This window comes from Panthera onca, chromosome D4, assembly GCF_046562875.1.
Source record: "Panthera onca isolate mPanOnc1 chromosome D4, mPanOnc1 haplotype 2, whole genome shotgun sequence".
Taxonomy (NCBI): Eukaryota; Metazoa; Chordata; class Mammalia; order Carnivora; family Felidae; genus Panthera; species Panthera onca.
The window spans coordinates 88,811,379-88,833,473 of record NC_138351.1 but is presented as its reverse complement, the minus strand read 5'-3'; the positions used below and the strand labels follow the sequence as shown (position 1 = coordinate 88,833,473).

The window sequence follows — 22,095 nt, the reverse complement described above, 5'->3', positions numbered from 1 at the left end:
GTGCGACTTCAGCTCAGGTCATGGTCTTACACCTCGAGTTCCGGCCCCGCATCGGGCTCTGTGCTGACAGCTCCGAGCCTGGAGCCTGCTTCCGATTCTGTGTCTCCCTGTCTCTCCGCCCCCCACCCCCCTGCTCGTTCTGTTTCTCTCTGTCTCTCAAAAATAAATAAACGTTTAAAAAAAAAATAACAACAGTACCTTTACTAGATATATCTATCCATATCCATAAACATCATACAGTATCATTCAGTGTTTTAAAACTTTGGATACACGGTGTCATAACGTAGAAGCACATCTGTAACTTGCATTTTCAGACAACGCTGTTTGTGAGGACCCATCTGTGTTGATACATTTATCATGCTCCGGGTCCCACTTTATCGGCTTATATTTCACCACACGTACATCACAGGAAGACCGGTCCAGCTTCAAATTTTCTGGCCTTTCGATGGTGCAGAAGGAATACATACGCGGTAGAAACCGGACTTTGAGGTTTGGATTTGGCTCTCTTCCCAGGCTAGAGGTGTGCACGATCCTCTCTCGGGATGCTGGGCGGTGGCAGCGGCCGCGGCTCTCAGGCAGCCCCGCGGTCACAAGCGTAACCGACCCCTACACGGACGACGGTTCTGTTTGTCGCTTTCAGGACGGTATTCGGTACATTACACGAGGCATTCGGCACTTTGGTATAAAACAGGCTCGGTGTGAGGTGATTCTGCCCAGATGTAGGCGAATGTAAGTGTTCCGGGAGTTGAAGGTGGGCCAGGCTAGGCTCTGATGATCAGGAGGGTAGGCGTATCAAGGCATTTTCAACTTACAGTGGGTTTATCGGGACATAGCTCGATCGTAAGTCGAGGAACATCGGTATATCCATTTCCCCATCCGCGTACATTCAGGGAATTTCCAACCTTTTGCCATCACAATGCTGTCATGAACATCCCTGTACGTGCCTTCTTACACATATCTGTGCAGAGATCGGGAGTACATGCGTACGCCCAGGCGTGAACATTCTGGGACACAGAATGTGCACATTTTCAATTTGCCAGAAACTGCCAAAGGGATCTCCAAGGTATAGGAGAGCTTCCTCCTTACATCCTCACCGAACCTTGACGTCAGGCATTCCATTTTGCGGACACTAATTCAGCTGCATTTCCTGATACTTCAGGAATTTGGGGCACCTGTTTCTTTTTTTATTAAAAAAAAAAATTTTTTTTTTAATGTTTATTTTGGAGAGAGAGAGGCAGAGAGAAAGAGAGACACAGAATCTGAAACAGGAGTGTGCTTCAGATTCTGGGTCTCCCTCTCTTTCTGCCCCTCCCCTGCTCACACACTCAAGCACTCTCTCTCTCTCTCAAAAACAAATAAACATAAAAAAAAAAAAAAAAAAAAAAAAAGCCACTCATAATCCCTAATGAAAACTACTACGTTGGTGTGCTTTCTCCTTTTTTCCTCCCTGTAACAATAATTGTTTTCTACGGACGATCCCGTTCCTTGGACTAAATATCAGGATATAAGCAGTGTTTTTGCTTTAACTTCCTCAACAATTTCACATTAAATTGTTTTCACATATAAAGCAAGTAGAATAATGATGCTTCAGTTTAGTTGTTCTCATGAACTGAACTTGAAAGGGTAAGTACAGTAACACTTAACTGAGCTGGCTCAAGGTCACCTACCCGGCCACTTCGTTTTAAACAGCTCACCAACTGGCAGTAAGACTGTGTGGGCCCATAAATGTGTTCTATTTGGCTAAAATGGTGGTTTTTGGTTTTTTAACTTCAATTAGTTGCTGGCTAATTTCACATAAAAGGCGAAATTTCTAGGTTTTCTTGGGGGCGGGGGGAGAAAACCCACAAGACCCACTATGTCTGGGCCACATTCCAGTGCAGCAAAAGCAGAGAAGCAGCCCCCTGTAGAAGGAACAGGTGCCCCTCAGCCGGCCGTGCCCCCTGGGGTCCCCTGGAGCCAGCCTGCTCACAGTTTCTAGCTGGCTTCCAGCAGCATCTAAATCGGGGACCTCAGATTAAAACAAACATCACATCTCAAAGGTAAGCAACAGTGCCTTTCAGCAAAAGGCACCCACAATCAATTTCTCTACTCCAGAGAAAAACAAGAATAACACCATCTAGCATCCCGTCCCTTGCCTGCCTACTATTAATGCTAGGAAACATTCCCGTAAGAAGCTTAATATCTGAATGTTTGGCTCACTGTATTTAGGCAGCAACTCACAAAAGGAATGCGGTCCAATTTCCTCAAAGAAGCAAAATTGTGACAGCTAAGCATACACGAGAGAAAAACCACAAAAAGCTGAAAGAGAATGTAAAACAGAAACACGGAAACACAGAAATCTGGGGTCTTGGCAACCAGAGCTTTCCTCGGGGACAGTCACTGAGGGCTGCTCACCCAGTGCAAGTGGGAAGACGGGAGGAGCCCCGGTCTTGGGTTCAGATTCCGTCACCTCCACTTCTGTAACCCAAGTTCTGTTTTCCCGATTTACAAAGTAGGAACGGTAACGTTTACCTCAAAGGGCTGTTATGAGGAGTCAATGAGCAAAAACATCCAATATTCAGCCCAGTCTTTGGCTCACGGGGGGTACTTTAATACCGAGTTGCTGTCACCACCACTTCAAACTTAGATTCTGTAGAACACCTGATTTCCAAGTGAGCCTAGAACATTGGACACGGGAGCAGGGTCCACCGTCTTGTGAACACGGCAGTCTCACATACTAGAGCCCTGGAGCCACACTGAAGAGGGACACGGGGTGCCCGGGGGGCTCGGTCGGCTAAGCGTCCGACTCCTGGTTTCGGCTCAGGTCACGATCCCACGGTTCGTGGGTTCGAGCCCTGTGTCAGGCTCTGTGCTGACCGTGTGGAGCCTGCTCGGGATTCTCTCTCTCCCTCTTTCTGTACCTCCCCTGCTCACTTTGCTCTCTCTCTTTCAAAATAAATAACCATTTAAAAAAAAAAAAAAGATTTAAGACAACAATGAATGTGCCAACGGCATCTACCTCAGTGTCACGTTCGTCCCAGCTCCTTCGTGTCTCGCTCTGCGTTGCCTTGGATGGGCTGTTGGCTGCCTCGACCAAGCTCTCTGCAACGCTCACAAGGCCCACGTAACGGGTCTGACCTCACACTGCTGTTGCAAGAACACACTGCATCCTTTTCTATACCGCCCTGATCAATACTCTGGACAGACAAGGCTACCCACATTCATTTTACATACTGACCACGGTTCCGGAGGCTGCCCGGGAAGGGTCTGAGGTTTACCGGGACGGCCCCGCCCTGAGATGGGGCATGGCACGGAGGAGGAAGATGCTCTCTTAATTTCCCAAAACTCTTCAGAAACTCTTGGGGGTGAGGGGGCCTCACAAAGCAGTCTGTGCAGTGGGGCTGTAGCCACTGGCTTAAGGAAGATCCACCATAGAAGGCTAATGCGACCGGGTTCTCGAGTATTTGTACAGAGAGGGACTGGACTTACGTACCAGGGATCACCGCTACGTCAAACTGCTAAAGATGTTCTCTGAAAGTTATTACTCAAAAACAGAGTAATAACGTGGGGCCCCTGGGTGGCTCAGTCAGTTGAGTGTCCACCTTCAGCTCGGGTCATGATCTCATGGCTCATGGGTTCGAGCCGCGCGGTCGGGCTCTGTCCTGACAGCTCAGAGCCTGGGGCCTGTTTCGGATTCTGTTGTCTTCCCCTCTCTCTGCCCCTCCCGTGCTTGCGCTCGGATTCTCTCTCTCTCTCTCTCAAAATAAATAAAAATTAAACACACACACATACACGCGCGCGCGCACACACAAAGTAATAACACATTGCCACGAAGGTAGAGTTTTGAAGTAAGGTTGCTACATATTGATGACTTTCGAGAGCTGCTGTCAGGATACCCACAGACTGGGCGGCTTAAAACAACAGAAACTTCTACTCCTACAGTTCTGGAGGCTACAAGTCCAAAATCAAGGCCTGGGCATGGCTGTTCTCCCTGGAAAGGCTCTAAGAAAAAAAATCCTCCCCGTGTCTTCTGTGCTTCTGGAGGCTGCTGGCAAGCCCTGGAGTTTCCTGGTTTACAGATACCTCACCGCAATCTCTGTTCTGTCTTCACATGGCCTTCTTCCTTCTGTGTGTGTCCCCTCTTCCTGTAAGGACACCAGTCGTGCTGGAATTAGGGCCCATCCTAAGCCAGCATGACCTAATCTGAACCACTCACTTCTGCGAACACCCCATTTCCAGACAAGGCCACATTCTGAGGTTCCAGGTAGACGTTCATTCTGGAGGGACACTTGTCACCGCAGCATATCTATCCATCTTCCTAATCATTCACAGTGAAGTGTTTCAGCGCCTACCTACCTGGCCCATGTAGATGTCATCCTTCAAGTAAAGAGGTGAAGGAAAAGAAAACCTGCTGGCTAGTCCAGAGAGTATTTTTTGACCCCAACTTTTTTTCTACAAGTTAAAAAAGTAGTAAACTACATGTGAGGGTGCACTGGGGGGAGACCAAAAAGAAGAAGAAGAAGAAGAAGAAGAAAAAGAAAAAGAAGCAGCAGCAGCAAAAATGTATAACAGCAGCCGTGGAAGGGGCAGGGGCAGGAAAAGTGGAAAAAAGACAAAGCGGTCACTAGAATTTTCCAGGGCTGTCTTATTAAGAAACTCTACCGATCAAATACTTGATTCTTCCGTGCTAGTATTCTCGGAAGAAAGCAAACCAGCACACGTGCAGTGACGACAGTCACTGCAAAAGGGCACCTTATGTGCTCATATACACACATACCGAGGAACAGATACTCAATAGATCGTTGTACTTAAAAGGGATGAAACCCTGAGAGGCGCGTGAGAAACCATTTAAAGGGGCGCCTGGGCGGCTCGACGGTTAAGCGTGTGACTTCGGCTCAGGTCACGATTGTGCAGTTAGCGAGTTCGAGCCCGCGTCGGGCTCTGTGCTGACAGCTCAGCGCCTGGAACCTATTTCAGATTCTCTTGATTCCCTCTCGGTCTCTCTGCCCCTCCCCCACGCACTCTCTGGCTCCCCTCGAAAATAAACATTAAAAACAGACAAACAAACAGAAGCCATTTAAAGCATACACTGAAGTTAGGAGGCTAATTAAAAATGCCAGGTACCGGTGTTAAAAGAACCTTCCGAGTGTTATAGACCGTTCCGCTTCGGTGCATGAAAGTAGGCAGGAGAACGTATGAAAAATGAGGACGGGACGCGGATCAGTCCGTATGTTCGCATTACCCAAGCCCAAACGAAATGGGAACCCGCTGCCTTCTGGCCAGGCCCACGAACCACAGGACGGCATGTGCTCAAGCCAAACTGGCGCTTCACTCTCTTGGTCTAATAGGAGGGACAAGAGTAATTCAGCTACGCAAATGGGTAATTACGCAGGAAGTGCCCTTCACACCCTGCAAAATATGCCGGTTGGATCATCAGATCCCCAAACTTAATCCTTCTACCTCAAATGCGAGTGGGAGGCAGAGGACGTGTGTTTACAGTCTGAGGATAAATACGCACGCCGCTCCCGTGTTCCCCGCCGGGCTGCGAAGTCGTGTTAACAGGGTTATCTCATCTTCCTCCTATGGCCTGTCAGGTGGTGGCACCAGTGTCCACCTTCATAACCTCTGCGAGCAACCTAGGTGTCACCTCCTCCTTCACCTCCACATTTGCCCAGCATTCGCCTTCTCAACGGCTAGTGGTCTGTTCCCTCTCCCCCCTCCTCCCCACAGCGCCCTACGCTCAGCCCTAATCTTGTACCCAGAGTCATCACTGGCTCCTATCGCTTCCGGTCCTGCCCCCCGATCACGTGCCCACAGAAACCTACCTAAAATGTACATTCGGTCACTCCCAACCTAAAGAAACTTCAGGGGCGCCTGGGTGGCTCAGTCGGTTGAGCGGCCGACTTCGGCTCAGGTCATGATCTCGTGGTCTGCGAGTTCGAGTCTAGCGACGGGCTCTGTGCTGACGGCTCGGAGCCTGGAGCCTGCTTTAGATTCTGTGTCTCCCTCTCTCTCTGTCCCTCCCCCACTCATACCCTGTCTCTCTCTCTGTCAAATAAACAATAAAAAAAAAATTTTTTTTTAAATAAACATTCCATCTGTTCAAAGTTAGGAGTCAGAAAACAAACGTTTAGTGAATAAATGAATGGAAACCACCCATTATCCAGGAAAAGCTAATTTTATCCCGTATCTTAGGTTTATGAAGTCAAGAAGTATTAAAATACTTGAGAAAATTTTCCATCAATAGAGAAGTCTATACTACAACGCAGAATATGGAGGACCGTATCTATTTTCTTTGCTGGTCTGAAACTTCCATGCCTGGTCAGCCTGGGGGTAGGGATTACGCCTAATACATGTGATCCATAAATGTTTCCCGAGCAAATAAACGTCTAAGGAACAATACTTGTTTGCACTTAATACACTTTGCCTTGTGTGCCAAATTTGAGAAATACAACCAGATCTACTATACAATAAAACATATAACTTAATCAAGACAGTCCTACACTTTGACACCAGACAATGTAAAGATCAAATGCCAAATTGCTACGGTCCGAATGTTTGTTCTCCCCCAAAATTCGTATGTTGAAATCCTAATCCCCAAAGGTAATGGTATTAGGAGGGAGGTACTTATGTCATGAGGGCTGAGCCTTCATGAATGGGATTAGTGTTCTTGTAAGAGAGACCCCACAGACATCCCTCACCCCTTCCACCGTTAAGGGCACAGTGAGTAGACACCCGCTAGGAACCAGGAAGACGGCCCTCACCAAAGCTAGCACCTTGATCTTGGACTTAGCCTCCAGACCTGTGAGAAATAAATTTATGTTGTTTATGAGCTACCCAGTGTGTGGTATTCTGTTACAGCAGCTTGAAAAGACTAAGACACAAATGAACACAGAGATATAAGCATCGGGCATCGATGGGGCAAACGTGACAGAAAGAAAATCGTACACTACGCCTCCCAGTGGAAGCACACAGCGCTAACTATGAAGCGGTCTTGCCAACAGAATCAAACCTCAACATGATCAAGCCTCTACATCCAATTAACAATTTAAAGGATAGATGAACACTGGCTGCTTCAGTCGGTAGAGCGTGAGACTCTTGATCTTGGGGGTCATGAGTTCAAGCCCCAGGTTTTGCCTAGAGCCTATGGAAGGAAGAATGAAGGAATGAAGGACGGGACAGGAGGGGAGAGGAGGGGAGGGGAGGAGGGGAGGGGAGGGGAGGAGGGGAGAGAAGAGGGGGGGAGGGGAGGGGAGGAGAGGGGAGGGGAGGGGAGGGGAGAGGGGAGGAGGGGAGAGGGGAGGAGGGGAGGGGAGGGGAGGGGAGGGGAGGGGAGGGGAGGGGAGGGAAGGGAAGGGAAGGGAAGGGAAGGAAAGGAAAGGAAAGGAAAGGAAGAGGGGCGCCCAAAGGTGCAGTCAGTTGAGCATCTGACTCTTGATTTCAGCTCAGGTCATGATCCCAGGGTCGTGGGCTCGAGCCCTGCATCACATTCCACACTGAGCATGGAGCTTGCTTAAGATTCCCTTTCTCTCTCTCTCTCTCTCTCTCTCTCTCTCTCTCTCTCTCTCCCCCCCTCCCTCCGCACCCAATAAATAAATAAATAAAATTTTAAAAAGAAAGAAAAGCATAATATGGGATAAAAAAAGTGAATAAAAAATGAAAAGACTCATTTCTAACTGAAAAAAAAAAAAAGAATGTCAAGAGAGAAGTCATGTGTATGGGGATGGGGCAGAATTAGCTACGGGTTAATGGTTATTGAGGCTGGATGACAGGTACATGGGAGTTCATTCTGGCTGCTATTGATGTCTGTTTGAAATTCTCCATGAAGTTTTCCCCATGAAAACTCCATGAAGTTTTCAAACAGATCAATGCATATTTATAATGCTCAGTGACTTCTTCACGTTATTCTTGCCACTCCAGGTCTATATCCTGATCAAGTCTCCTCGTTCATGCCGTCTCAAGCAAAACAAGACCATCTAATGGTGCTGCTCTGAAAGGCTCTCTTCAGGTGATTTCTGTTTCCTTGGGGGAAGAAGTCAGAATATTTATCCAAAGAGGAAAGAAACCACTACAGTATTATTATGGAATAACTACCACAGTACTTACGAATCACGTACACGGATGAAAAACATTAAGTAATTTAGCACAACAGGAAGAAACCCATCACCAGGATCACACCAATTCGGTTTGCTTCCACCACTGAGGTTAGTGTACGTTTTCACCTACGTCAATACCGTCAGTATTTACCCAATGGTGCTGAACACCTGACACTTTAATTCCAAACATCTACAAAGAGCACTGGATTGGGAACCAAGAGCCACGGTCCACCGCGGCCATTACTAGCTTTGTCTCCAATTTATAACCTATATGAATCCAGTTCCACCACTTAATCTAACACCAAGGATCCTGAACTATAAAAGAAAGAATTCTGTACATCTGGAGTCACAGTCATAAGCCTGGGGACTAGGGCCTATGGATAATCATCTGGGGCTTATAAAGCCGCAGAAATTCCCCCTGAATGTGTTGTCTACATTTCTTCTTGCACTTTTCTGGGGAAAGGTCCTATAGTTTTCAACAGATTCTCAAAAGGAGCCAAGACTCACCTATTTCCCTGCACTTAGGAACCATTTTAATCAGGATACTTTTTACTTAACAAACAGCAAAAGCTGATAACCCAAAGTATGGGTGCATGGGTCTGGCCAGGCTTTTTCACCTGGATTCCATACTCTTCAAACTCTACCGTCACAAAATAACAATGCTTCGTGGTTTTCAAGTAACGTGTTCTTATAAGACAAAGTGCTTACAATCCCACAGCTTCTTAGAAAACTGTACGTTGTGAAAATAACGTACAAGGCTGTGGGTCGTAACGATTTATTTTTCTACTCCTCAGATATATTAACCTGCTGAATCGCCTGGAGGCACGTTTTAGCCTCAGACGACTCTTAGCGGTGAACTGTACAGTAAGATCATTCTAGGCCTGTGTAAGTCTCTTCCTTAGACTGACAGTGACAGGAGCGAGGGGAAGAAAGGGCAGGCCCTCTAATCAGAAACACGTTTTGAACGCTGGTCGTGTATTTCAGGCCAGATTTGAAATTCCTTAAAAACAACGATTTGCAACTCCTCCAGGAGATCCCCGCTTTCATCAGTCCAGGGAGCGCCCTGAGCCAAACCGGGAAACTGAGGCTAGGGTTTCGCGTCCCTTCAAGGGGCACAAGAGGATGGAAGAGTGGGCACCGCGGACAAGCGAATCGGGGAAAACAGTTGGACAGCTGGTCGCTCTCGGCCGGGAAGCGAGGAAAGTCAGCAAGGGCGGCCTCCGGAGTCCTTGGGGTTACGCCGCAGTTCAGCCCCTTCCCCTCGGCGGCTCAGCTCCAACCTTCCAGCCCCTTCCAGACGGTCCGAGGACCCCCGCCGTGACCACAGTTCCCCGCAGAACCCTCCCTCGGCAAGAGGCGGCGCCTGGGGCAAGGAGGGGCGGAGGGCCAGCGCTCAGCGGCTCCCGCCCACCGTGGGCCAAAGTTGCCCCCAGCCCCGGAGAGCGGCCTCGGCCTCGGCCTCCGCCCCCCGCGCGGCCCTGGCCGGCCTTACCTTGAGCGCCAGGTGGTGGACGCGGCCCAGGCCGGGCTGAGCCAGCAGCTGCAGCAGCCCCAGCAGCGGCAGCAGCCGGAGGCCGGCGGCCAGCGGAGGACGGCAGGAGCCCGAGGGGCCGACGGGCGCCGGGGCGGCCATGTTTGTTCCAGCATCACCAGCCGCTTCCTCTCCCGCCCACTTCCGGGGGCAAAGGGCGGCGGCCCCCGGAAGGGCCTGGAAGCGGGGCTCGGAGGCCGGCCGCCGGGGGCTTGTGGGCCTTTACCTGGAGCGTGCGGCCCGGGAGGTCGCCGAGGGGCTGAGAGCGGCCACCTTGGGGCGATTCAGTTGGCCTCTCGGACGCAGACTCTCTGTTTCGCCGGAAGAGGTGGAGTTTTCCCCTCCCCCCGTGGAGGAGTCTGTGGCGGTTGCCATGGCAAAAGCCCCGGGCAGGAAACCCTCCCCCCCCCCTCCCCACCCACCCAGGGGCCTCACCTCCGCCCCGCGGAGTTTTGAAAGCCACCTGGGGCCTGCAGGACCGCGGCCGCAGGGGGATCCAGGTTGCCTGCGGGCGGGGAGTCTTACGCTGTGGCCACAGCACCGTGCCCCGCCGACGATCGGCCTGCTTTCGGGAGCGGCGGGGACTCGGTGGAAAATACCAAGTTCGGGGCTTGTCGTAGGGCCCTTGGTTTTGTGGAGGCACCTCACACTAAAGTGTCAGACGAAATGTTTGCAGTAAGACGATTTATTGAGCCCTTATCAGGTGCTTAGGCCTTTTGTGTTGCATTACTGCGTTGAACCCTTGGAGCAGTCTGGCGAGGTAGGAGGTAGGCAGGACCGTTATCCCCACTTTACAGGTAAGCAAACCGAGGCTCTGAGAAATCAAGTCGTTTGTTCCAGGTTGAGCTGAGAATCACACGGAAACTTCCAAGTACTGTGTTGTATGGCCCCACATTATTTCATCCGACGGCTAGAGCCTGAGGGTCAACGTTTGTCCCTGAGTTCTGCGTGGAGACTTTCTTTGCTTCCAATCTGGGATTTGTAGGGAGATCTTCAATAGCGAATTCAGTAGTGGGTTCCCTCTCTCACCACCTTTTATCAAGAAGCTAGAGACACGGGGCGCCTGGGTGGCTCAGTCGGTTAAGCATCTGACTTCAGCTCAGGTCATGGTCTCCGGGTTGGTGGGTTCCAGCCCGGGGTGGGGCTCTGTGCTGACAGCCCGCAGCCTGGAGCCCGCTTCGGATTCTGCGTCTCCCTCTCTCTGCCCCTCCCCCAGTCGCACTCTGTCTGTCTTTCTCTGTCTGTGCAAAAAATGAATAAACATTAAAAAATTGAAATAAAAGTTGTAAAGGAACATGATCATGAAAATTGCCAATAAACTAGACAAGTTTATTTAGTTTTTAGATTCGTTTGTAGCTTGGCACGCAAGTAATGCGTGCTCTTCGTGTGAAATCATTGAAGAGGAAAAAGTAAAAAACTAGTATACTAGTGTATTGTATGGCACAGTCCGATTTTTTTTAAAGTTTTACCTGGAACGAGGAACTGAAATTAACATGATCTAGTTGAATGGGCTGCACTCAGGTTTAAAAAAAAAAAAAATGGGGGTGGGGCTCCTGGGCGGCTCAGTGAGTTAAGCGTCTGACTTCCGCTGGGGTCATGATCTCACGGTTTGTGAGTTCCAGTCCCACATCTGGCTCTGTGCTGACAGCTGGGAGCCTGGAGCCTGCTTGGGATTCTGTGTCTCCCTCTCTCTCTCTCTCTCTCTCTCTGCTCCTCCCCCGCTCACTCTCTGCCTCTCTCTCCTTCAAAAATAAATAAACATTAAATTTTTTTAAAAAACATGGGTCAAATACAGAATAGGAGAAGGAAGCCTGAGGGGGATGGGAGAAAGGGAAGGTCCTAGATTTTTTTTTAGCTGTGTGCAATTTTGGTAACATCATGAATCAATGAATTCCTCCCTTGAATGAGCACTCCGTCCGTACAAATTCTGTCACACTGTAAGGACGAAAGTAGGCCACTGAGGTGGAGCCCGGAAGAGAGAGGCACTGTTTACCAGCTGGTGAGGCACATCTTTCCCCAACCTCTGATCTTTGGCCATCTATTACAAATATGTAATCTTACATCTTTGCACAGAAGTTTTATCGGCTCTCACTACCCCATTTTACAGGTAAAGAAACGGGGCACAAGAAACTAATATTTTGCAAATCCACACAGGGAGATAATAATAGTTAAATTCATTTATCGAGTGATTAAATTTGCCAAAATTTTGCTCAGTACTTTACATATGCATTATCTCACTTAACGTCACCAAAACCTTATAAAAGATGTATGTTTTGATTCCTGTTTTAAAAGATGCGACTTCTTCAAAGGCCGCTCCTCATTCACAAATAACCCAGATGGAACTCTCAAACTCTCATTCAGGGCCCAACCACAAAGCCCAGTCTGTGCTTCTGGCACTGAACCCTACATGGTTTTCTAATTATCACCGTTTTAATATTTCAAAAAGTTAAAAGCCCAGAATATAAGTAACTGGTGTGTTATCAAATGCTAGAAAAATGTTCAGAACGTATTTTACAAACCAGCAATATGAAAGAACATAGTAAGAATATAAAATAAATGATACTTTCTTTTTCGGTATCAAGAGGAGACTTCAAAAACAGTTAACTGATTCTCATGTCAATACGAAACAAGCCGTTCAAGGAAAAGGTGATTTTTAATTGCACTTTCATTTTTAAAGGCAGTCTGCAATGCTTTAGAGTATTTCTGGTTTTTACACTTTTTAAAACGTGTTTATTTATTTTTGAAGGAGAGAGAGAGAGAGAGAGGGAGACTGAGCATAAGGAAGAGTCTTAATTTCATTAAGTGATATAATAGTCATGAAACATTTAAATAGTTTATAAAATAGAAAGCTTTTTTTTTTTTTTTTTTTTTTTTTTTTAAGTTTCTGGGGAACAACTTTACAAGGGCTTAAAGTTGGATTCTTACTCTTTGCTTCTCTCCCCTTGGGAATTATTCTGTGACCTTCGCCGGGTCACATACCAATGGTATCTGTCCAGAAGTTTATAAGTAGTATCTTCCTTCACGTATTTGAGAACTATATGGTGCCAGTCATTAGTTTAAAATTGAGAGAATTATGAAAGGGAAGGCTAATTACAAAGACTTAAAAGTGACGTGGTTTTCTTTTTTTTTTTTTTTAAGATAATTATTTTTCAAATAAGGTGAAAACTCTCTTGACAATCCTATTCGGGCACATAATTTCAGAGTTTCAAGAAAAGATTATTTGCATAATCATGATGCTGTAACTGGAAACAGACATGTTGAGCAATAGAACAAGTTATGCCTGCTTCTCCCTGGCAACATTTTCAAAGGGACGTTGAACTTTAAGGTATCGCCTGAAAAGGCCTGGAGGAGCTGCAAAGACTGATCTCCCAAAGCTGGCTTTTAACCTTGCTCTCTCAGTCGAGTCTGTTTTGTTTTTCCACTTCCTCTAACTTTGCAGGATCCACCAAAGTTTGCCACTAGTAGCTGAATTTGTATTTTGAACCTAGTACTATTAATCATCTTTGGTATCCATTTAGAAGTTTCCAGAAATTTCCAGAAATCTTATAGAAATTAGCGGGTTAATGTTCTCCGGCTGCAATAAGGTATAATTGCCATATGTTTTTCTTATCAAAAGAGTTGTTATTTAAGACCCCAGACCTCTATAAATACATTCAGAAGTCAAACATCACTCTTGTTCTTTGGCTTGAAGCTTCGTTTCTTGGGGCATGGGGAAGTTCATCAGGTGTTCCTACAGAAGAGTGATCTCGGAAAAACGAGGCCCTGACGCATCTTAAATCCCGTGGTTTGGAGAAAAACATCAAATTCACTTCTCAGCTTGGCGGCACAGTGTGTAACTTGCTTGGTCATAGGACAGCTGGTTTTTCCTGATTTCGTGCACATTTTCATAGACCTTCGGGGGAAATTCCACAATCAGGTGAAAAATCGGTCGCAGTTTTAAGATTCTACTCGCCAGAGAGTTGCGACTTTTATCCCAGTCCAGCTTTTTCCACTTGACTGCTTTCTTGGGTCCTTAGAAGTTTGGATGCTAAACAAATGGAGAATTTTAAGCTGGAAACTGATGGAAGCTATTTTAAAGAAAAAAAAAAAATACCAAGAAGTTCATTATGAATAGTATTTCAGCAATAGACAACCAATTAGTTGTAGTTCAGGCAGGCCGCTTTGCTGCATCAGAAGTGTTTAAAGCATTGCTTTCCTTGATGCGATAAGTAAAAATCCTCCAGAAAACAAGAGGAAAGGAAGGGACTGATAACTCGTGCCCATAGTGTGCTAAGCATTTTACACGTATTCTTTTTTTTTTAATTTTTTAAAAATCTTTATTCACTTTGGAGAGACAGAGACAGAGCATGAGCGGGGGAGGGGCAGAGAAGGAGGGGGACACAGAATCCGAAGCAGGCTCCAGGCTCCAAGCCGTAAGCCCAGAGCCCGACGCAGGGCTCGAACCCACAAACCGTGAGAGATCGTGACCTGAGCCAAAGTCGGATGCTCAACCGACTGAGCCACGCAGGCGCCCCAATCTCAGGGGCACTTAATCTTCAAAGTGCTACTACAAATCTTCATGACTTTGAAGTCAGTAGCATTATGTCCGTTTTCTAGAGTGGGAAACTGAGGCTTAGGGAAGGAAAATAATTCGGCCACAGCTTTGCAGCCGTCTGTGCAGGGCGATCCCAGTCTGGCTGACCCCAAAGCCTGTGTGCATGCCAGCCCCCTCATTCAGCCTCGTAACAACCTGTGCGGTTCCTGTTTTACCAATGAGGAAACTGAAACCCAGTTTAAGTTGACTTGGGAAGGTCACACACATAACACATCTATCTGATAAGTCATGGAACACTAAAATCCCAACTTAGCAGTTACAAAACCTATCTCCTGTAAACTAGGTAAAAGAGATCTCTATACATCAAAGGCCCTGAGCGAGATGTGTATTATTTGCTAGAAGCATCAGAATTGTCAAAAAAGCCCTGGTGGAATTGTTGGGCTGTGCAGGGTCTCTAATCATGTCCACAGGAACAGAGTATCTGGTGGAAATTCATAGTTACCCACCAAGATCGTAACTTTGTAAATCCGTGTTCTTCAACGTTTTTTGTTTTTTTTTTTATTTTTTATTTATTTTTGGGACAGAGAGAGACAGAGCATGAACGGGGGAGGGGCAGAGAGAGAGGGAGATACAGAATCGGAAACAGGCTCCAGGCTCCGAGCCATCAGCCCAGAGCCCGACGCGGGGCTCGAACTCACAGACCGCGAGATCGTGACCTGGCTGAAGTCGGACGCTTAACCGACTGCGCCACCCAGGCGCCCCCAAATCCGTGTTCTTCAAATGTGACTGAGCGTGAAAGAGGTATGCTGAACCCACATTGACCTTCTGTGTAATTCAAGCATTTACATAGAGCTTGGAATACGTCCTGTGAAAATTGATGCCTAAGTAGCTCAGGTCACCCTAATGTGTCAATAGTGAGAATTCTGTGTCTTAGAATTATTCTCTTACTATAAGAGAAACTGAAGTGGATTTTGTTCTGCCTGGAGAATACTGTGCTGTAATTATCCCCCCCTCCCCCCCCCCGCTGGCTGCTCTTAATCTTGAACCGTTGGTTTCCCTTGCTTTGAGATCAGTAGTGCCTTTTTCCTTTATTTTTATTTCTTGAAGATTCTGACATTTTCAAAACTTTTCCAGGTACCACCCAAACTTAATGAACTTGAAGATATTTTGCAGTGTGGTCTAATTAACCTGGTTCCATAGAGTTCTGCTACTGTGGCTTCTAAGGGGTTCCTATAACTATTTCCTGCTTACTTTAAAAAGGTTTCATTGTCATGTGGTCTTTTTTTCTTCTTCTGTCCCTTCCTCTTCTTTCCCTTCTAGAGCAGCAGGTTGTTTTTTCTCCTGATTAGCATATTTTCACAAATGGTCAGTGTGTTTTTGAGAAGTCTCCAAGAACTCAGTCAAGATTAGATCATTGTATTTGACTGGAAAAAGAGTCAAGCCTTGGCAGGAAGGGAAATTGAGTTGATTGCTGAGCAAGGTCTCGTTAGCTAACCTGTATTTCCTTTACCATTTCCAGATAGCAAACTAAATTTTGCAGCATTGTTTGAAATTCTAAGCCTTCCAATTCACTCGGGCTCTTAATCTGCCTTGGGAGTAAGAGACTGGCCACCCTGATTGTTGCATATCTAGCAGGCTCTGGAGTAAAGAGTTCCCAGACTTGGTAACTGTGAGACAAAAATGTTTAAATACACGCGCTAAAAACGAATGAGTAGGGGGAGCTGGTAACTGAAAAACAAAAAAACAAAACAAAACAACCCAACAGCTTAGACAGTTTCAATTTATTGTAACTGTGTCCAACAAAGGAAGTAGACTCGTAGGTTTCTCTGCAAGGGTTTTTCATTTCCACCCTTCCATGGAGGAGAATGATAAACTTGTTGAGGCTGGTGGTGGTGGGGTGGTAGGTATTGGAGAGATGCATTATTGTGCAATATTTCTAAAATGGGGCCCATTTTAGTTCTCAGTTACTCAGAAAAGTCAGGAACGTTAGATACGCGCGAAATGAAAACTTGGGGAGGAGAGGACGTAGTGATTCAGAGGAAAGAGTCGGAACTCCACAATTCAACACAGCTCGTTGGAAATATCTGGGTAGACCTTTGGAACACAAAGAAAAGGGGAGCATCTACTTAAAAATCAACTCTGGGGGCACCTGGCTGGCTCAGTCTCTGGAGCTTGAGATTGTTTATCCTGGGGTTGTGAGTTCCAGCCCCGCCTTGGGTGTAGAGATTACTTAAAATCTTAAAAGAAAAACCAGCTCTCAGTTTACCAACGTCGGGCGGGTGGGTAACAGGTGCTCATCTCCTGTTCCTCTCCAGCACTGGGTGAGATGGATCCTTATAACCTCCATGTGGGAGGCGGAGTCATTGTCTTGAGGCCACCCAGCTATGTGTGCAGGAAGCCGGATTGACGCGTGATCCGTGGACCCAACGCCTTTGCTATTATAACCCACTCAGCCGCGACGCTATTTCACGTGTGAGCGTTTCTTGGCCCAACAAGTTGGGAACCACTGGTTTCAGAGATTAGAAATCACTGGTTGCCTGCCCCTGGATTCCTTCCCCAGCCCCTCAGAGCTGCTTGGTCGCTCTTGGCCTCGACTTCCCTATCTGTATCCGGCGCAGACATCGCCGTCCCAGGCCCCACTGCCACCGTGCAAGGCCGCGGGGCCCTTCGGGCCTCCGCGGCTGCCGGGCGGTGGGAAAAGGGCAACCCGAGCGAACTCTGGTCGGCGCGAACGGCCGCCAGGGAAAAGTATTGTCCTTACGTCCAAATTGGCGCTCGGCGCGGTGGGGCAGCCCCAGGCCTCGGTAGAGCACCGCTAATAACGGAGTCCGGCTACGTTCAAAGGCGAGAGGTCGTTCCAAGAGCACAGAACGTGGTCGCTAATAAGAAATAAAAGAAATCGGCAGGGCGAGTTCTCCGGGTTCCGGATCCCGCCGGCCCTCCCGCCACCCCGTGCGTCCTTCTGGACCCCGGCGCCGCGGAGGCCCGGCGGAGGGCGCCCGGCGGGAAGGTGGGCCGGGGGCGGGGGCGGGGCGCGCGCGTGCGCGAGCTGTCAGGCCGGCCCCTCCCCCGGCGTAGCCCCGCCCCCAGCCCGCAGCCCCTCCCTCGCTTCCCCCTCCTCTGGGTCTCCGGGTGCTGGGCGGGCGGGCGCTGCGGCGGCGGCGGCGGCGGCTGCTTCCTCGGGCCATTTTGCTGAGGAGCTTCGGGGAGGAGGAGCTGCCGAGGAGACCCAAGGCGAGGAGCGGCGAGCCAGAGGAGGCGGCGGCCGCGCGCGCACCGGGCTTTCCTCGATCGCGGGGACCTCAAGGGGCGAAGGGATCGCCGGGGAGGGGGACCGGAGAGCCGCGCCCGCCGCGCGGCGCGCCCCTTCCCGCCCCCTGCCTGCACCATGAGCTGGGGCATCGAGCTCTGGGTGAGTGAGGGACCGGGCCCGCCGGGCTGTGGGGGGGTGGGGGGGGGGTGGGGAGGTGCCTGGCGCGCCTGGGCAGGGGGCGCGGGCCGAGCTGCCTTGGTGAAGGCGATGGCGCGCTGGTCCGGGTCCCCGCGGCCTCGGGAGCAGACGCGGGGCTCGGTGCCCCTCGTCGGCCTTGGCCCGAGCGGGAGGTGCGAGCCAGATTCGCCCTTCCCGGGCGAGGGGAGCTGGTGTGGGTCCTCGGCCGCCTGAGAAGGGGGCACGGATCCGGGTCTCCCCGGCGGCCTGAGCCGGGGGTGCGGGTACCCCCACCCCACCCCCTCCAGCAGCCTGAGGAGGGGGCGCGGATCTGAGACCCCAGGCCGCCTGAGCAGGAGGTGCAGATCTGGGTCCCCCCTACTCCCTAGCGGCCTGAGGAGGGGGAGCGGATCTGGGTCTCCCCGGCGGCCTGAGCAGGGGGTGCGAATCTGGGTCCCCCTACTCTCCAGCGGCCTGAGAAGGGGTGCGGATCTGGGTCCCCCCAGCGGCCCGGGAAGGGAGCACGGACCTGTGCCTCCTCCCCAACGCCTCGCCCCGGTGCTTGGGAACGGGGTGCGGATCCAGGTCCCCGCGGCGGTCTGGTCGAGGGGCGCGGGCCGGCCTCCCTGTCCCCCGCGCCCCGAGCTCAGAGTGGTGTGTGGAAAAAGCAGCCTTAATCCCTCGCGTCGAGTAACCGATGCGCGACCGACCGGCTTCGAGGGGGCGTGGAGGCCGTCGGATTTTCGGGGCTGCGTGATGCGTTCGGGCGCCCCAGCCGCGGGTCCCTAGGGCTGTTCTCCCAGTGGAAGTGCGGGCCGATCTGGCGCTCCTCTCGGGGGCGGGGCGGCCTCGGCCCGGCCGGGTCCCAGGTCTTGGGTTTTGGGGTACACGGGCGAGACGTGGTGCGTCTTCCCTCTCGGGGCGAGGACTTCTGACCTGTGGCGGCGCGGGGCGCGCTCGTAGTTCTCAAGGAGCAGCTCAGATCCTGGGTTTGCCGCGGGGACTGCGGCGTTTGGCCTGGAGGGGAAAGTAGTTGGGGGGAGATGTCTTCAGGAAGAGGCATTCGCGGGGGAAACCGTTCTTTGACTGCTCCGAGGAAACAGTTTAACATGGGGAAGGTTGGCGGCGAGGGGCGCCCTCCGAGATCCTCCAGCGGGGGCTGCCGATGGGTAAACAGGCGGCGAGGTGTCTGGAAACGGCGTCCCCGGAGCGGGGCGAACTGGGGACGCCGAGGCAGCGCGCAGGCCCTCCCCGGGGAGCAGAGGCTGTGGCCGGTGGGATGGAGCTGGTTTCTCCGCCTCTCTCTGGATTCCTGGGGAAGTGGCCGGGCAGGGGATGGGCAGTACGGTGGGGGGGCGGGGGTGGGGGGGGGGGGAAGGAGGAGGAGAAGTGGATGCAATCTCAATCATCGCCCAGAAATGTTCTCAAGAGGAGACCTTTCCCCATGGTGAACTCCAAAGGGCCTCCTTTCCGAATTCCATTTGTAAAGGGTGTGGAGGAGAAAAGTGTGGGGTGGTGGTTGCTCTGAGCCGAGGCCAAGAAATCTCGCATCAAAGTGAAACAAGGTTGGAGCCGCTATAGAAACGGAGCGCATCCTCCCTTAATTTTTTTTTTTTTTTTTTTTGGCTTTAATTGTTTTTACATAACCATTTCTCCGGCTCAGAAGCAGCTACTGTTACTGATAGCAAAATCCTGAAGGCAATAGCTCCCTTCAATTAGAGCGATTCATTTGATAAACATCCTCTGTCTAAACGGGCTCGAAATTTCCGCCGATGTTTACAAACACTCATTTTAAAAATAAAGTTAACCGATGGTTTTAGGTATTTGCAACATACCTACTTAGGCAAAAGTCTATCCTTTTAAGTGCGGTGTTTCTTTCCTCTTCCACTCCTTGTCCACTCCTTTTGGCTCTTTTTAAGCTTATCTGGGGTGGGGGGAAACACATCAGAAGTAAATTTTATCCAGATAATAGAAATCCTGGCACGATTTCTTTTTGCACTGGTTCAGACAAGAGAGAGGGATTAAGGAGGGGGAAATGCAATCTATTTTTAGGCGAAACAGGTTGGGTTAAAGGGACTGAACACAGTGTGGCCGTTTCAGTGGTGTGAGTGAATGTCCTAAGAGGTGATCCGGAAAGAGGAGGTAGCTGTGGGAAGAAAATGGTCGGTTAGCCCCAATCGCCTGCCTTGCTCTTTAGAGGGCAGAGGGGTGGGAAAGACAATTTTGCCGAAAACAAATAGGAACTGGAATATGTATGATATGGAGCCTTGATTTCCCAAGTAAATTGGAGGGGTGGTGGGTAGGGATGTTGATGAAGCACGAGTGGGGGGTGGGGTGTGCTGGTAAATGTTGAAGCTGGGCCATCAGCATCAAAGGACCCAGGATACTCTTGCTACTGTACATGCTGGGAATTTTCTATAAAAGAAGTAATTGGAAAAGGTCGTTAGGGAGTATATGTGTACTACTTGGAATTTTTTCTTTTCTTTTCTTTTTTTTTTTTTTTTTTGCTTGATAGATTGACAAGGAAGAACACATCAGTTACCGTTTTATACGTGCACGTATATGTCGGTGAAGAGTTACCCCTAAAAACCACTCCACTCGAGTGTGTGTGTGTGTGGGGGGGGGGGCTTTGTCCTTGAGTGGCTGAGAGTTTAATAGAGGGGAAAAAAATCAACACGTTATTTGCACTAATAAGAGAAGTGAATTATTGGAGTTTTAAGGTGAAATGCCCAGGAGTATAAGGGCAACAAAATGTCTCTTTTCAGTTGCTTTATTTTATTAGTATAGGAGATTTAAGAAAAACTTGGGAATAATGAAGGATTCTGAAAAAGAACCCTCCAGTCCTTCAGTGGTAGGAGACTGGGTGAAGTACAGGGGTGGGCAGTGTCCAGCAGTCGGGCACAGAGCAGGCATTGAGGGTTTTCCTTGAATGGTGGCTTGGACTCAGGCACGCGGGTAATAAGATAACGACGGGGTTGGGGCGCCCGGGGGGCTCAGTCGGTTGAGCGTCCGCCTTCGGCTCAGATCATGATCTCACGGTCCGTGAGTTCGAGCCCCGCGTCGGGCTCCGTGCTGACAGCTCGGAGCCTGGAGCCCGCTTTGGATTCTGTGTCTCCCTCTCTCTGACCCTCCCCGGTTCACGCTCTGTCTCTCTCTGTCTCAAAAAAAAAAAAAAAGATAACGATGGGGCGCAGAAGCCTAAATTGTCAGAATTACGTCTCTAGGTGGGGTGAGACGGCGCTATGGTTTGGGTGGCCATGAGTTATTTGTAACAGGTGGTTGCAGCTTTCAGAGACCTTCACAAATACCCACCACGTTTCTCACACATTTTAAGACTTTAGTCAAGATCCACACAGGCCTTTAAAACCCACGGGTTTCTAATGGGTCCTTTACACGCGAGGACTGGTCTCCACACATGTCCTCCTTTTCGGTGGAGTGAAACCTTTCTCTCTCTCCTTTACTTTCATATTCCAGGAAACCTTGAGAAATCATGCAATGTTCAGGAAGTTATCATACCACTGTAAAAATGAACTCAGACCCGTACTTTGTAATAACTTCATTGGATCGTTTGTATTTAAATTGAGGCTTTCTATTTTTGTATCAGAAGGTCATAACAAAGTGTAAATGGCTGCTTTAAAGTGGTTAGGGTATAATTAAATCGTTTCTGTACAACTCTTCACATTAGTCCCTTTTATTTTTGTTGTTAAAAAAATTTTTTTTTAAGTTAGACTCCACGCCAGAAATGGGGCTCGAACTAAGGACCCTGAGATCAAGAGTTGGGTGCTCTACTGACTGAGCCAGTCAGGTGCTCCCCCCGCCCCATACTATTCCCCTTTAATCAATCAGAACCTGACACAGAGCTGGATCCCACGACCCTGGGATCATGACCTGAGCCAAAATCCAGAGTCGGACGCTCAACAGACTGAGCCACCCAGGCGCCCCTCCCTTTAAATCAGTTTTTAATTTTTTTTATTGAACAGCCACTGTATGCAAGACACTGATCTAACTCCTGTTATATACATTGAAGGATATCTACTTGTTTCAGTGAAAGCATTGAAGCAGGTTTTAACTCTCGTCTGCCACATCAGAGTCTAAACAGAGATTTATGTTTCTAAGAATAACCAAAATGCGTTTACTCAAGACTTTGTTACAAAAGGTAATGTGAAGAGGGTTAAATGGATTGCCCTGATTTGTTGACACTGTGACTGGTCATGGGAGAAATGGCCAAGCAAGAATTTCTTACATTTGAATGGTTTTTTTTTTTGTTTGTTTTTGTTACTCAGTAGAGGGAAGTGACAAGTTACTGAAGTGTCACTTCAGATTTTTATTTGCTCGCTCATTAATGCAAAGTATAAATAAACCCGTTGGAAATTTTAGCTTTCCTCATAATGATTCTACTCTCTGCTGCTAACAAATGACTAAGTGACAGAACCTACTTTTGTTATCTCTCAGCGGCCTCTCTGCCATCATCATTTCTTTACTTTGGTGCTAATAAGAAATAGACTGGCCCAAATGCCAAAAGCAA

General features: G+C 49.1%; 2 protein-coding genes and 1 long non-coding RNA gene across 19 annotated transcripts in view; 1 reads left to right on the top strand and 2 right to left on the bottom strand.

The window, feature by feature from the left end:
* Positions 1-10,058, bottom strand: part of GPR107 (G protein-coupled receptor 107) — a 69,284-nt gene extending 59,226 nt beyond the window's left edge. The window contains exon 1 of one of the 3 annotated variants that reach the window (XR_009602736.3): positions 9,568-10,040. Coding sequence is in view for 2 of the 3 variants with exons in the window: in XM_060608366.3 (XP_060464349.3) it covers positions 9,568-9,708 (141 nt within the window). In the remaining variant the exon portion in view is untranslated. Of the gene's footprint in view, positions 1-9,567 lie in introns of all 3 variants that reach the window. The other 2 variants (XM_060608366.3, XM_060608365.3) reach the window with 2 other exon arrangements.
* A 5,844-nt stretch (positions 10,059-15,902) lies between these two features.
* LOC132662838 (uncharacterized) lies at positions 15,903-17,275 on the bottom strand. The gene is made up of 2 exons (XR_013551644.2): positions 16,902-17,275; positions 15,903-16,234 (listed from the first exon to the last, which is right to left on the bottom strand). It is a non-coding gene; the product is annotated as an uncharacterized LOC132662838 (long non-coding RNA).
* Positions 17,276-17,405: 130 nt separating this feature from the next.
* FNBP1 (formin binding protein 1) overlaps positions 17,406-22,095 on the top strand; it is a 139,300-nt gene continuing 134,610 nt past the window's right edge. For 14 of the 15 annotated variants that reach the window (XM_078436364.2, XM_078436371.2, XM_078436375.2 and 11 more), the window contains exon 1: positions 17,406-17,552. In XM_078436364.2, the coding sequence (XP_078292490.1) occupies positions 17,529-17,552 (24 nt within the window). In that variant the 5' untranslated portion in view covers positions 17,406-17,528. The remainder of the gene's footprint in view (positions 17,553-22,095) is intronic. The other variant, XM_078436376.2, reaches the window with a different exon arrangement.